Source organism: Quercus suber, unplaced genomic scaffold, assembly GCF_002906115.3.
Source record: "Quercus suber isolate HL8 unplaced genomic scaffold, Cork oak 2.0 scaffold_428, whole genome shotgun sequence".
NCBI lineage: Eukaryota > Viridiplantae > Streptophyta > Magnoliopsida > Fagales > Fagaceae > Quercus > Quercus suber.
In genome coordinates this window covers 486867-502295 of record NW_027069879.1, presented here as the reverse complement: position 1 = coordinate 502295, position 15429 = coordinate 486867, and the positions used below count along the sequence as shown (strand labels likewise).

Here is a 15429-nt window from a genome sequence, read left to right as displayed (position 1 = left end):
CAATTTTAATGGATTAGTTTCCACTTTCCAGTTGAACTAACAGATCTTATCTGGTTTTTTAAACAATATGTAAGATACGTGATATTTAAAAATTCAATAGTCTTAAAACCTCAGGATAAACCAAAAAAAAAAAAATCAAATAAACACTACTTATTTATTTTACATCAAACTAAAAAGTGGAGAGAATAGGACATCAAACTAAAAATCCTATAGAATAGGAGAATGTGAGGTAATATTATCTCAAACTATTTAAACTCGTGTAAATTTTAATTAGCTCAATTTATAAAATTTCTTACTATTAAATAAGAAATTTAAGTTTTAATTCATGCTGTACCAAAAACCAAACTATTTGAACTCTTAAAAACCAAAATTATTCCTTATAGGGCGGCCATGATTGAAGGTTGCAACTAGTAAGACCTCTCTTAATTAGTCGGTGCAGTAGAGATTTGAATAGATATGTCAACGCACAAAGTCCTAGTCCTTTCTTTTCATTACCTAACACTGAGGACAACATCGTCGCTTAAAACTTAAAAGTTGTGCCAATATTGGTTTAACTTTAGGGAAGGGCTTCAAATTCAGAGCGCACCATCCATCCTCCATCAATGTTTTTGCTTTTAGGACACAAGAAGAAAAATGGGGGCAGGGTTTGAATTACCTTAATTGATCACGAATTGTCCAAAAACAAAAAAAAAAAAAATGGAATTTCACTTGAATTAAATCACCTTATATATGTACAGACTTTTCAAACAGCAAATATGGTAAGAAGTAACCAGAACACAGAGAGTTACAGTGAGTAAAATTATCACATCTCTCATAAAAAAACAAGTTTGAAAATTATTATAGGCTTTTAATCAATTGGCAATCAAATTTTCAGATCATAACACTTCTCTTTGTGACAGCATAGCTCCTGCTTCTTGGATACAACAAATCAGACTTCACACCAACACCAACACCGACATCTTTACCAAAATCATCACAAGGCCCATCTTCATCGATCCTGCCCATCCCAACGCTAGCACTCTTGGGCAAATCCTTGGATAAAGAAGAATTCATCACCTTTCGCTGCTGCCGCTTTAGGATCATATCCATGTCAATCCTATCGGTCAGAGTCCTAGCCGAGGCAGCTCTAATCAGCTCCCTGTAATCATCATTGTCATTTGACCTCGCCGAGCTGCCACTGAAGCTCTTAGGCAACATCACAGGGTACCCAGTTGGGTTGCTGTGACCAACTCTTGGGGCACATCCAGTCATGCTACGTACGTAAAAGTCTCTTGCTTTTGATAAAGCCCTTATGGGTATTGACATGATCCGCACGAACTTGTTGTGCTGCGCCTTGTTCCTCATGCTTTGTTGTGGTTGTTTAAGGTAAAGAAAGAACACAATTTAAGGCTTTTAGGCTCAGCAATAAATGATTGAAGAATATTGCAAAATAAGCATTTGGGAAGTGACCCCAGAAAGTTCCATATAAAGGTCTGGTTTGGGAGTACTGGCTTTAATGGGTTTCTATAGAAAATTTGAGATTAAGGGAGGCAGAGTTGGTTAATGGACATGCGGTGAATCGATGATGATAGGACATGGTTTTGTAGAGATAAACAATGAGCGAAAAGTAGTGTGATGGAAAAAAAGTTAGGTATGAACAGAAGAAGATGGTACGATTGGACTTGTAATCAAAGCACGCCTGAGTGGAAAATAAAAGATAAGAACGAACTGACCAATGACTAGGCAAAGGCCATGTGGTGACAGATATTGATAATAAAAAGGTGGGCTATAATTGAAAAGCGGGAATTTGTTGACCGATGGGATTTCAGGCTTTTCAACATTCGACATTTTATTTTATTTTATTTTTTATTCTTTACAAAAAATGTTAGCAGATCCTCTTATGCCGGCAAAATTTGCCAAACGGTACGAATCTGAAAAAAAATTTAGGTGAATGGTATGTGATTAAAGTTTATTAGTTAGTTTGATTATTTTTTAAAAATTGAGCATAGGAAAATCGACTTCCAGCCAAAATTGAGTTTACTGTACTCGACTTCTATTTTTATCTATTCCAGAGCTATTTCTCGGTAGGAAGTCGAGTATATTAAACTCGATTTTGGCTGGAATTCGATTTCCAAAAACAGTCCAATTTAATAATAAACTTTAAACATATGCCATTCACCTATTTTTTTTTTTTTTTTTTTTTTTCAGATTCATACCGTTTGGCAAATTTTGCCCCCTTATGTCATAAGAACATAGGTTAATAATTTTTTTAAATAAAGTTTTTATGAGAAAAGAAAAAAAAAAGTAATTAATATTTTGACAGTTTTTTCATTTCCTATAAAAGTGATGTTAAAATTTTCTTAAAATGAATTGTTAACTAATACTCTAAAGACACCTATTAACCTAACTTTTTTTATATAAAAAAATTAACAGAAGTACTTTTAGAAACTCCTTTGGTTGATAAAGGACAAAAATAGCTTATATTTTTTTCCATTTTTATATTTATAGTAAAAATGGTGTCAAACTCGTAAAAATTATGTCTAAACCTTCTTAAAGTAATCCTTTTCTTTTCCTTTTTTAATGGAATCACCATATCATCATTCTTTGATGTGTTCTTATCTCTGGCTAATCCTCACCCAAAAAAAAAAAAAAAAATAGTACCACAAACTATTATACAGCTACTTTGTTACAATTGTGGTGTGAACAATGAAAAATAACAGTAATTTTGTATGTAAGTAATAGATAACTACTCACAATTTATTAAGTTCAGAGTTATTATTTGTTTTCGAATAAAAGATCTATGACTCGATTTCTATCTACACCAAAAACCTTTAGTAACCTCTAGTATTTTGGTCTGATAATAAACCCACGTCACAAATTGACACTCTATTTGTATTAAATTTATAATATGGAATATTGTGGTACTCTACCGCTCTACCACTCATCCCCCACCCCCCCTTCCCGAAAGGGGCTTGTCATTATTTCTTGTGACCAAACAAGAAGTGATCAACTTTTCATTAAATTTACTTAACGGGAAATTAACAACAGATTAATTGGTTCTTATTAAATAAAATAAAAACAGTTTTTTATAGGAATAAAAAAAAAACAGATTAATTGGTTGTTTGGTCCCGTCCTCTTAGTCCTGAGTCCTGATTCAATGAGATATATAAAAGGCAAAAATATAGAAACTTTACTAATTACGTGACCCATTCTTAACAAAGTGTATTTGAATTGGTTTCGTCAAACCAAAGTACCAACGAATGAATAATTGTTGATTATCTACTTATTACACATCCATTTCTGTATGTGCTTGTGTCAAGCAGATTAATAAATCGATGAACAAATAAGGCATTTGAGTCATCATTTAATTAAAGTGGTCACCTTCTGTGATCGAGTTGAAGCCTTATCTGTCCTTTTTTTACCATTTTATGCTTATCCAAACTTAATATTGTGAATGCCATTTTAGAAAGGGACACAACCAATGTTTTACTACCCTTGATGACCTTTTCTAACTTGCCGATATTAGGGGTGTGCAAAAAACCGACGAACCGAAAAAACCGCTTCAAACCGACCGAACCGTTGCAAAAATTTCGGTTCGGTTTCGGTTCGGTTCGGTTTCGGTTTTATTACATAAAAAACCGAAAATTTCGGTTCGGTTTTCGGTGGCAGATTTGAATGCACCGAACCGACCGAACCGAACCGAAATATATTATTATATATTATTATATTATATTTTATATTAAATATATATAATATCAGGTGTGTAAAAGTGGGCTTGGCCTTGCAAAATTACTCAAGCCCACTGCCCCTTTTTTTTTTTTTGAAAGAAGCCCAGAAAGAAGCCCACTGCTCACTGCCCATTAGATAATCTAGATTAATTAACTAAAATTAAACTAATTAACTAAATTACTTAAGTTAACAAAAACTAATTGAAAATAAAGAAAATAAAAACCCTTACCCTACCTACCCCACTTACATTACACGCACGCCCTCATCTGAAAATAAAATCCTCCATCTCCCTCATCTCCCTCACCCCTCCATCTCCCTCACCGGCCTCCATCTCCCTCATCGGCTCATCGCCCTCACGCCTCACGCCTCACGCCTCCATCTCCCTCGTCTTCCTCACGCCTCCATCTCCCTCGTCTTCCTCACGCCTCATGCCTCACGCCTCACGCCTCACGCCTCCATCTCCCTCATCTCCCTCACGCCGCCTCCATCTCCCTCATCTGCTCATCGCCCCATCGCCCTCACGCCTCCATCCCCCTCATCGCCCTCACGCCTCCATCTCCCTCATCGCCCTCACGCCTCTGCTGCCGCCTCCACATGCCGGCCTTCACACGCCGCCTCCCCACGCGGCTTGATCTCTTCATTCTCACGGTGACCTTCTCTAGTCTCTTTAATTCTTGATAACCTCTCTTTTTTGTATTTTGGGTTTTGATATCAATCTATTTTGTTCGGGTTTTGAATCAATGCTATTTTTTTGTGAATCTGATGTTGAGTTGTTTTTTTCTTATTGAAAAAATGTGATGTTGAGTTGTTATTTTTTGTTTAGTTGTTATTTTCTTTTTGTGATTGTGCTTAACCGAAAACCGACCGAAACCGACGGAAACCGAAATACCACCGAAACCGATTGATTTCCAATTATTTCGGTCGGTTTCGGTTGATAATTTCACAAACCGAAAATTTCGGTTTCGGTCGGCCAAAACTAAAAAAACCGACCGAACCGAACCGATTACACCCCTAGCCGATATGGACCATGCACTATCACTTTTTTTTTTTGGAGAGATAATACATCATGCTGCTAATCCCGCAGCTCGAACCCTTTTCTCTTTAGACCCCCAAACACTTTGTGTATAGGGAGATGTCAATTCAACTATAAAACCTTTTGGAATGCACTATCATTGATTATGTTTACCCGTTGCTATCTAGTTTAAAATGTTGGTCCATCTCCATTTTTTTTTTTTACTTTTTTTATTATTATTATTTATTATTATAGAGTTACAATCTATAACATCCGTTTTTATGATTGTATTCTTTATTATCAAACTAACATACCAATCAATTTTTGGTGTAGACAGAGATTTAACTCTAGATCTCTTATTCAACTATCAAAAATTTTACCAGTTAAACTAACTAAAACCCATGCCCATCTCCATTGTTAAGACTTGGGGAGGGATACTAATTTTGTGGACAAATTTAGTTAAGTTGACTCTTTACCGTAACAAATATGGTTCTTTTAACTTCTCATACCTTTCTTTGGGATTCAAATGATAGTTTAGTAATAATGATTAATGATGTCATTTATGGTGTTATTTCTATGGTTCAAACTTTAAACTCTACTTTCTCCTTTTCCACTATCTACTTATCTAAAAATAAAAAAACACAAAATTTTCCAACACTATTTTATTGGCGTAAGCTAAAGAAGTTTAAGGCTCATACTTCTTTTGGTTTAAGGGGAAAAAACACAATAAACTTTGATGCTAGTATGAATTCTAAAGAAATATACATGTATGCTCAAATTTCCATCTAGTATCTATTGAACAAAACGATAACTCAACAAATTAGGTAAATAATTAGACTCCAAGCATTGACAGGTTTTACCAAAAGAATGTAGATATGATTCCTTTCTTTAGAATTTTATTTTGGCTAGCAACAATTTGAAACCACAAGAGATGCATAATTTATATTATTTATAAGAGGATTTTCCTTTTTGGACTAGACTTATATGTGGTTCAGAAATACTACTAAATTTTATATTTGACAGGAAAAAAAAAAAAAAAAAACTTAAGAACAACCCAATAAAAATATATCTCAAACTCCATTTAAAATGCCTACAAAATAAGACACTCTCCTACTACTTCATGTTTTCAAAACAAACATCCAATTTTTTTTTTTTAAAAGAAAAATTATGACACTAAACCAAAAAAAAATCATTGTGCACCTATGATAAAACTAGTATTATATATTTATCTAAGGGCACGACACTGTTCCTTAGGTTCTTCTTTTAAGATTTTGTCATATAAATTTTTTCTCATAAAATAAAAGTATATTTTTTAATTAAATAGTCACGTGACATAAAAAAATTTAAAAAATAATATCTAAAGTACTGTACTTACGTTTTGTCTTTTATTTGAATAATAGCCAAGAAGCTTCTAGTCTATTGGTACAATCACCCTCACGTCTTCTCTGTGTCGTGGATTAATTCCTCCTCTCTTACTTTAACTCCCTAAAATCTTAAAGAAAAGAAAAATAATAGTCAAATTTATTTTAAAAACTTCTTTTTAANTAAAATATGTAAAATATTGTTAAAAACTAAAAATGATGGTTGAAAACACAGCCCAAACGGGATTTTAATACATTTTTTTTATTTATTTATATTTTCACAAATATTTTTAAATAATAATTTTTAATTTTTAAACATATGTACCAAACGAGTCTTAAAACTGTTATGAAATTGAAACATATCTCAATCAAAATAAATAAGGTTTGGTTAATTCTTGAATGCATTAATCATTCATTTAAAAAAAATTATAAAAAATTAAAAATATTACCAAAAAAATTTAGTTACTTTTTATTTTTTTAATAAATAATTTCTTAAAAAAGTGTTTACTAATATATATAAGCATACATTAAGTGTATACATTAGTAATCTTTTTTTTTTAATTATGAAAAATTAAAAATATTGTCAAAAAAAGTTAATCACTTTTTATATTTTTCATAAAAAATTTCTAATTTTTTTTTACTAATATATGCCTTTAGTAAAACCCAAACAATAATATGCTGCTACTATTACACAAACCACTTTACAATAAATTTCATAACAAGTTTTTTTTACCAACAAATTTTACAATATTTTCACATCAAGTTAAGTGTCAACCCACTATATATCAAAATAAAATTCTATCCAAGTTCACCACAATTCAAAATAAGAGTGTTGTGAAAATATAAGATTTTGTTGTGTCTCTAAAGTTTCTCTTTCACAATTGTTGAACTGTTTAACTATGAGTTGTGAAAAAACAGAGATGGGTTCATGAGTGTCAGTTGTGTTCACCACCACTTACAATCAAATACTTTAAGTAAAATTAGTTACAAACAAAATTAGATTTGTAATATTATGACCATAAAAAAAAATGCATAATGTAGTTGATATGCATAATTGATTAAAATCAAATAATAACTGTCTTTCTCTATCTCTACCACTTTTTTTTTTTCTTTTTAATCCCTCTTTATTTTAATATAGTATCCTAGTCACTTTTTATGTGGCCTTCACTAGATTTCTACCACTTCTCCGCTAATTATTGCTTCACTTAAATCATTGATCGCCATAAGCTGTTGTAGTTCAACCACTTACGACAATAGTTTTTCTATAAAGAATTTGAATTTCCCACTTCATTGTTTTCATGGATTTCAATTTTGATGTTTGTTTTCAATTTCTGGCTCCCAACTCCCATGTCATGACACAATCCTCATTATTTTTTTGGTTGAATCTTTGTAAAATCAACGAACTTACTCGCATGCTTTTATCATGATGTCATTCTTTGCCAATATTTATTAATTGGCCATCAATGTAGTCGTCCTTCAACCATTACAACTAGTCTTTGGTCATTGGTGTAGTCAGTCTTAGGCCTTTGCATTGTAGCCATCTTTCAACACTTATCCATTGTCGATGTCCACCGTCTTCGCTAGCATTTTGTACAATTCATTGCACGTTACTTGACTCATTCTACATCCAATCTTGTCATTGGTGGTCATCTTCAAGGTATCTTCATGTGCTAACATTTCAAAACTTAAGGCCTCATAATGTTTCTACCTTGAGTTTAAGGGAAGTATTAGTGTATCATGCAGATCACATCACATTCCGTACAAGTTGATTAGTTGATATTCTTAATTGACTAAAATGAAGGAACATTATTTTCCTTGACTTTTAGATTTATCCAATCTAAGACTTCTCCTAAGTCAAATTTAATTCAAATAAATACCCTACTTATAGGGGTTCATTCTAAGGTTGCGTTAGGATTAGAGTTTAAAGTTAGCTTATTTTTTTCTTATTTTTATTTATTTATTTTTTTTTACTATTTATGAGTCCACTATACAATTTCAATTAGTTTTTCTTTTATCTACAATACTTTCAGTAAAAAAAATTAATTTCAGTTAAATAAATATTCCCAAACAAACCCTAAAATAAACAATTCATCACCAATAACGACATAGTTCATGATACTTGACAAAAAATTAGATTTTAATCAAACTATAATTTGAATCCTTTACCGATGTTCCACTTAAAAAAAATTTTTAAAATTATATAGACTAGCTACGGGTGCATTTAAAAATTAACAAAATTAAATAAATATTAAATTTGCATTTATATCTAATTTAATATTAACATTAAATAAATACTAAAATTAGCTTACACTAAGATTTTGTTGTATCTCTAGAGTTTTTCTTTCACAATTGTTGATGAAGCGTTTAACGAGTAGTGGAAAAAAAAGTGATGGGTTCACGAGTATCAGTGGTGTTCACCACCACTTACAATCAACTACTTTAATAATTATAAAATTAGTTATGAACAAAATTGGATATGTAATTGTAGGGCCAGTTTTTGTTGCCCAAGCCCAAAGAATATGAGTTAAGGGCCCAACGAACCAAGAACAATGAATTTGTAGAGAGTGGATCGAAGGTTTAGGCGCTCGCCGGCGTGCAAGAGGCATGAACTGCTTTCCTTTTTATTGAAAAATACTAAGAACAATTTACAACTGAGGGATGCTCCTCGGCCCATGGCCGAGGAGGTTTTTTCTTCCCCCCCTCCTCTCTTTTTTCTTCTTTCTCACTTTGCTTCTCTTCCTTATATATCTCTCACTCTCCCCCTTCCTTCTTCCTTCTGTCGATCATCTATTGGCCTTCTCCCTGACCGTCTATCCCATCAAAGGTCATATTCGTGCTCAAGTGGTTCATCTTGATCGATGTTGCCCTGTCAAGGGGTTACATTCCCATTAATGCGTCCAGAAGGGTTATGTGAGCATATTCAATGCCGAGGTGACGGTTCGCCCAGAGCTTGCCCTTCTCCGTACTGAGGTCTCGGACGCCCGAGGATAGGGTCATCCTCGGACCCATCATGCGTCCTCGGCGTGGGCCATTTGGGTCTGGGTTGAAGTGGGCCGAGGCTACCCGATTTTCTGGCCCCACAATAGCTCCTCAAAATCTTGCTGCACTCATCTTCGGGCGGGGAGGAGGATTTTGACATCCTCGGCCTTACCCCCTTCCCTCCCCCCCCCCCGGTCAGTAATGGGGTCTATTCATCTGCCCAAGGTAAGTCGTTGACGTTTCGGAGCACGTAACGTGCCCATCATTAAATTTAGGCAGCTCTGTGCTCTCCACGTCCACTGAGGCGTTACCCATCCAACGGTGGAGGTTCGTTTCGCATTTATGGGTGGGAAAACCCGCATGGTTCCTCGATTTGGGGTATAAATACCCATACGAACCGCTTCTTCCTGTTTCCCATTTGTAATCAAGAATTTTCGTGTGCCCCTCCTGAGTTCAGCCACACTTTCGCTAGCACCTCCAGTACAAAGAGCATGTCCGAGTAGCGCCTCCTCTTTCCAGTAAGTCGCTCTGTCTCTCTCTGACCTCTCTTTCTCTTTACCCTTTTTCTACTTCGCCTGCTCTTTCTTAGTTCTTTTAGGCGTCAACTGGGACGGGTAGGTTTAAGAAATATGTCGATACCGCGAAGGCGATGGAGAAATTCATCACCGACCGTAGAATTCCAGGCAATGTTGGTCTGAGATATTGTGAGGATGGGGAATGGCGCATACACAAGCAGGTGGGCGAGGTGGTAATTCCCATAGTCGCCTTCCTTGAAGGGGGGATGACGATCCTATGGGGCCGGTGATGAGGGATTACCTCATGCACTTTCGGTTGGCCCCCACCCAGTGTGGGATAAACGTCTTTAGGATTTTGGGCTATGTGGACGCCCTGAACGAGAAGATGGGGCTGAGGTTGACCCACTACGACGTGAACTGGTGTTACAACCTTCAGCTTCTTAAGGGCAAGTCGTATTACTTGAAGACGAGAGACGACAGGGTGCGGCTCATTCAGTGCCTCCCCGAGTCCAACAAGGGGTTCAACGAGGATTTCCTCATCGTGTCAGGGGAGTGGCACGACGGCCTTCACTGCCCAACAACAGAGGGAATACCAGGTGGGGCAGTGGGGAACAGAAAGGGTTTCAAGCTCTCGTCTTTTTTCTTCCCTTTTTTTTTTACTAACGCGGTGGTGCTTGCCGTTTGCAGACCCGCATGCTTTTGAGCGTCACTTCCATCTAGTCAATCGGGAGAATTTGCAGAAGGTGCTGAGGGCGTCGATGAATATAAACGAGGACGACAATCAGGTTAGGGCTGCCCACATAATTTTGGGGTATAAACCTACCCAGAAGTCGTTCCCAGTTCCAAAGCACGTCATCCGAGCCAACGATCCTCAGCTTTAGAGGATTACTGTGACCGAGGACAGATTTTCGTTCCCCGAGGAGCCCTCCGACCAGGAAGCTGTCACACTAGTCGTCCCATCCTCTTCCCAACTGTTCGCCGAGGCCGCTGAGGAAGCTCTAGAGGGGGAAGGGGACGCGTTTGACGTTTTCGCTCTGCTTGATCAGTCCAAGGACCCTCCCGGGGACTTGGGTGATCCCAATTTACCCGAAGCAGACCTCCTTGCTTCAGAAGCCCCTCCTCGGCCGAGAATGAGTTACAAGAGGAAACCCACCACCAGCTTGCTGGACCTGATTGAGGGCCAGCCGGGGGGGGGGTCCTAACAGAAACTTCCCACTCCACCTCCGAAGACTAGGTCGACTTCCGCTCGGCAGAAGCTCCCTCCTTCTCCTTCTCAGACGCGTTCACCCTCTGGGTCCGTGCCTGCTGGCCCCAAGAAGAAGATGGATAAGGGTAAAAGGCCTGTGGAGGATAAGACGGTGTCCTCGCAAGAGGAGGACGCTGCTCTGCGGCCGTCAAAGCAGCTTAAAATAGGCGACAAGAGCCAGGAGAGGCAGGTCGTCGACACCACCTCTTCAGAGGCCGAGGCCTGGCTCCCAACCCCGATGCTCCGTGGGGAGTCCTTGAGGGATACCACCTCCCTCAGGGACTTCAATAAGGGCGAAGGTGCGCGCGTGGCCGACGCGCTGGAGAAGAGCCTGCTGCTCCCGACGGACATGGCTGAACTTAACTCTTTGACGAACGAGCAGGTCTTCCTCAGCCTCAAGCGATATGTAGGGATGGTAAGGGCTACAACCTCGACTCTTCTCCCACTTTTTTTCTTTTATTGGGCTTATAGCACATTGGTTATTCTGGCAGGCTGTCCAAGCTATCTTTATGTTGGAGGGGGCGGCAAACGACCAGAAGGAGGCCCTCAAACGGGAGCGTGACTAGCACTTTCAGGCTACCCGGACTCTGAAGAATTCCGAGGCTGACCTCGCCAAGGCCTGAGAGGATTTGAAGGCGGTGACCAAGGAGCGAGACAGTGCCCTGTCTGGTCTTGAGGGTGCCCAGAACCAAGCCAATGAACAGACGAGGCGCTTAAGCGAGGCGGAGGAGTAACTGCAGACCGCGAGGGATTTGATCGCTGATCTGCAGGCTAAGATGACAAAGGCCGAGGGGGCTCAGAGGGAGGCAGAATGGGCCCGAGACCAGGCTCGGCGGGCTAAGGACGAGGCTGACCATGGCAAGGAGATGGCCCAGAGCGCCAAAAAGGAGGCTGAGACCGCAGCCTACGCTGATAGGGTGGCTGAGGTAGAGGCCCTCTACAAAGCTCAAGTCCCGGGGGTGTGTAGGCAATATTGTTCCCAGGTCTGGGCTGAGACCCTCAAACAAGCTGGGGTAGAGGCCACGTCTGACCTATGGAAGGCAGAGAGCGTGTATTACCCCCCCGCTATCCGTGAGGCCGCCCCTGAGGACCCTAAGGTTGGGCAGATTGTTAATGAGGTGAGGGCAGCTGAACTGGGGGAGCATTCGAGCGAGGGAGTGCCCCAAGAGATAGTGGAGATCCCTCCCGATGATCCAACCCCCACCACCGAGGAAGCAGCTGTTCTCGCCGTACCCTTGCAGGCCGTCCCCTCAGGCCAGGGCTCAGAGGGGTCAAAGGTTGCCCCTGTCCAGCCTGAGCAAAAATAGTAGACTCCCAGCATCTCAGCTCGTCCCACTTTCACGCCGTTTCATTTTATTTTGTTGTGCTTCTCCTCTATGTACTGTGGCTCTTGCCATGTAATTTTTACGAACTCATCACTGTAATGCGAATTTAATTTTCCTTTACATTTATTTGAATTGCTTATTTGCGTACACGCTGCCTGCTTTTCCTTTTTTCCTTTGATCTGTATGACTTTAGCTTGAATTGTATGTCGGTCAAATACGCCAGTAACGATGATAAGGAGAGAGAACGTGTGCATGGGCAGCTTTCTTGCGTCTCAAGGGCTAGGTGGGGCTTGATCCTTTCCTAACTTGGGATATTTTGTAGTTAAGTCTCCCTGTAGGCTTGAGTTTGAGGACCATGCAATGCCCCTGTTCTGTTTAGCACCCAGGTATAGCTGAGCGGTTAGTTTCCCCATAGGCCTGAGTGCGAAGACCATGCAGTGCCTTGGTTCTGTCTAACGCTTTCATTTCTCTGTAAGTATCTAGTTTCCCTATAGGCTTGAGTCTGAGGACCATGCAATACCTTGGTTCTGTCTAGTACCCAAGTATAGCGGAGCGGTTAGTTTCCCCATAGGCCTGAGTCCGAGGACCATGCAGTGCCTTGGTTCTGTCTAACGCTTTCATTTCTCTGTAAGTATCTAGTTTCCCCATAGGTTTGAGTCCGAGGACCATGCAATACCTTGGTTCTGTCTAGTACCCAGGTATAGCGGAGCGGTTAGTTTCCCCATAGGCCTGAGTCCGAGGACCATGAAGTGCCTTGGTTCTGTCTAACGCTTTCATTTCTCTGTAAGTATCTAGTTTCTCCATAAGTTTGAGTCCGAGGACCATGCAATACCTTGGTTCTGTCTAGTACCCAGGTATAGCGGAGCGGTTAGTTTCCCCATAGGCCTGAGTCCGAGGATCATGCAGTGCCTTGGTTCTGTCTAACGCTTTCATTTCTCTGTAAGTAGGGGTTTGTCCTCGGACCGCTTTATTGGAGACGATTCCTCCTTGGGTCGGACTATGATTTTACACGTGGCATTGATCTCGCCTCCAGCTCAAGTCCCCATCTTTTTCATTTACGAGGCGTCCCTTGGCCGTTCGTGCTCCGCGCTTGACGTTTCGGTGTGCGAGACGCGCCTCCATTAATGCCCTCGTGAATTAACACAAATCCAGCGGTCTACGGTCTCCTTGGAATTTGGTAGCTTCATTATTAACACTGCTGGTAATTCCCTTTTCGAATTCTGTGTGGATTAATTCTCACCCACCTTCATCCTTTATATAAGGCTTTCCGAGGGGGATGGTTTCTCCATATTCCATGAACTTCCCAACACAAACAGAAACACGTCCCTTTAATTCCCCCAAGCCCCTCTAATAACCCCGCCAGAATTGTGACCGGAGTTGGCAGGTATAGGGCGGCTTTGGGCCGGTGTGAGGACATCCGTGCCAAGGGCTGTTGTAACCGCAGCCCCCATTGGGCTTCCGGCGCGGCAGAGTCTGGGTGTAACATTGACAGTGCCGTACGCGGTGGCCAGGAGGGGTGTCGCTGAAGTAACTAATGTCTCTCCCCGGAGCGCACCCCCAACGGAGGAGACGCGCGAACTCATGTCATGGCTGGTGCCCGAGTGTTGCCGTCTCCAACGGTCAACGCTCGTGAGGATTGGAGAGAATCAAGGGAACATCACGGGGGAGGGCGTCCCGGAGCCCCTGCATCTGCTCCTCGCTTTGTTCAAGCTCCGCCGCACCGAGAAAGGAGTTGTTGGTGGCCTTGAAACAAGTCAGCCTCAGCCCCCTTCCCCCTTCTTATTGTCAAGTTCTCCCATTCTCTTGATGCCAATAAGTGTACGGGTTGATACTTCCCTCTAGCTAGCTTTAGAACGGGTCCACCTGGGCCTCTGTTTGTAGGATTAGCTTGTAAATTTGTTTGTAAAACACGCCTGCCTGAGCCTCTGTTTGTATTCTGTCCTTTTTTTTTTCAATGAGATAATATCAAGTTTTCTTTCTTTGCTGTTAAATCTTCTACTTTGAACTTTTGTCTTTCTGCAACGTTTGTTTGGTAGCTCATTTTTTTTTTTTTTTTTGCATCACCACCAATCCTCCGTAGAACGATTACTTAGAACGATCGCCTGTTGCGCCGGCCAGCGCACTAATCCTTCCCACAGACGGCGCCAATTGTAGGGTCAGTTTTTGTTACCCAAGCCCAAAGGATATGGGTTAAGGGCCCAACGAACCCAGAACAATGAATTTGTAGAGAGTGGATCGAAGGTTTAGGCGCTCGCCGGCGTGCAAGAGGCATGAACTGCTTTCCTTTTTATTGAAAAATACTAAGAACAATTTACAACTGAGGGATGCTCCTCGGCCCATGGCCGAGGAGGTTTTTTCTTCCCCCCCTCCTCTCTTTTTTCTTCTTTCTCACTTTGCTTCTCTTCCTTATATATCTCTCACTCTCCCCCTTCCTTCTTCCTTCTGTCGATCATCTATTGGTCTTCTCCCTGACCGTCTATCCCATCAAAGGTCATATCCGTGCTCAAGTGGTTCACCCTGATTGATGTTGCCCTGTCAAGGGGTTACATCCCCATTAATGCGTTCAGAAGGGTTAGGTGAGCGTATTCAATGCCGAGGTGACGGTTCGCCCAGAGCTTGCCCTTCTCCGTACCGAGGTCTCAGACGCCCGAGGATAGGGTCATCCTCGGACCCATCATGCATCCTCGGCGTGGGCCATTTGGGCCTGGGTTGAAGTGGGCCGAGGCTACCCGATTTTTTGCCCCCACAGTAATATTATGACGACAAAAAATAATGCAAATATGTAGCTGATTCGATTTCCTTAAAACTTTTTGTTTAGTGTTTTTTTCTCTGAGTAAGTAGCACTCTCCTTAATTGTATTTGTGTATCATGTATATCACATTTAGCCCAAATTGATATGCATAATTGATTAAAATCAAATAATAACTGTCTTTTTCTATCTCTACTTCATTTTTTCTTTTTAATTTAATATAGTATCGTAGCCACTTATTATGTGGCCTTCACTAGATTTCTACCAGCTCACCGCTAACTATTGCTTCACTTAAATCATCGATCGCCATAAGCTGTCGTAGAATTCAACCACTTACGACAATAGTTTTACTGTAAAGAATTTGAATTTCCCACTTCATTGTTTGCATGGATTTCAATTTCGATGTTTGTTTTCTATTTGTGGCTCCCAACTCCCATGTCACATGACATGACACAATCCTCATTATTTTTTTGGTTCAATCTTTGTAAAATCAACAAACTTACTCGCATGCTTTTATCATGATGTCATCTATTG

At 40.2% G+C, this 15429-nt stretch overlaps 1 protein-coding gene across 1 annotated transcript; it reads right to left on the bottom strand.

Annotated features, from left to right (window-relative positions):
- Nucleotides 1-870: 870 nt before the first annotated feature.
- On the bottom strand, nt 871-1344 carry LOC111990604 (uncharacterized). The gene has a single exon (XM_024022391.2). It carries the CDS (start codon nt 1342-1344, stop codon nt 871-873), a length of 474 nt encoding a protein of 157 aa, XP_023878159.1.
- Between the last annotated feature and the right edge of the window lie 14085 nt (nt 1345-15429).

Coding starts and splice junctions, on each gene's coding strand:
- LOC111990604 (XM_024022391.2), bottom strand. CDS start 1,344: ATGAGGAACAAGGCGCAGCACAACAAGTTCGTGCGGATCATGTCAATA.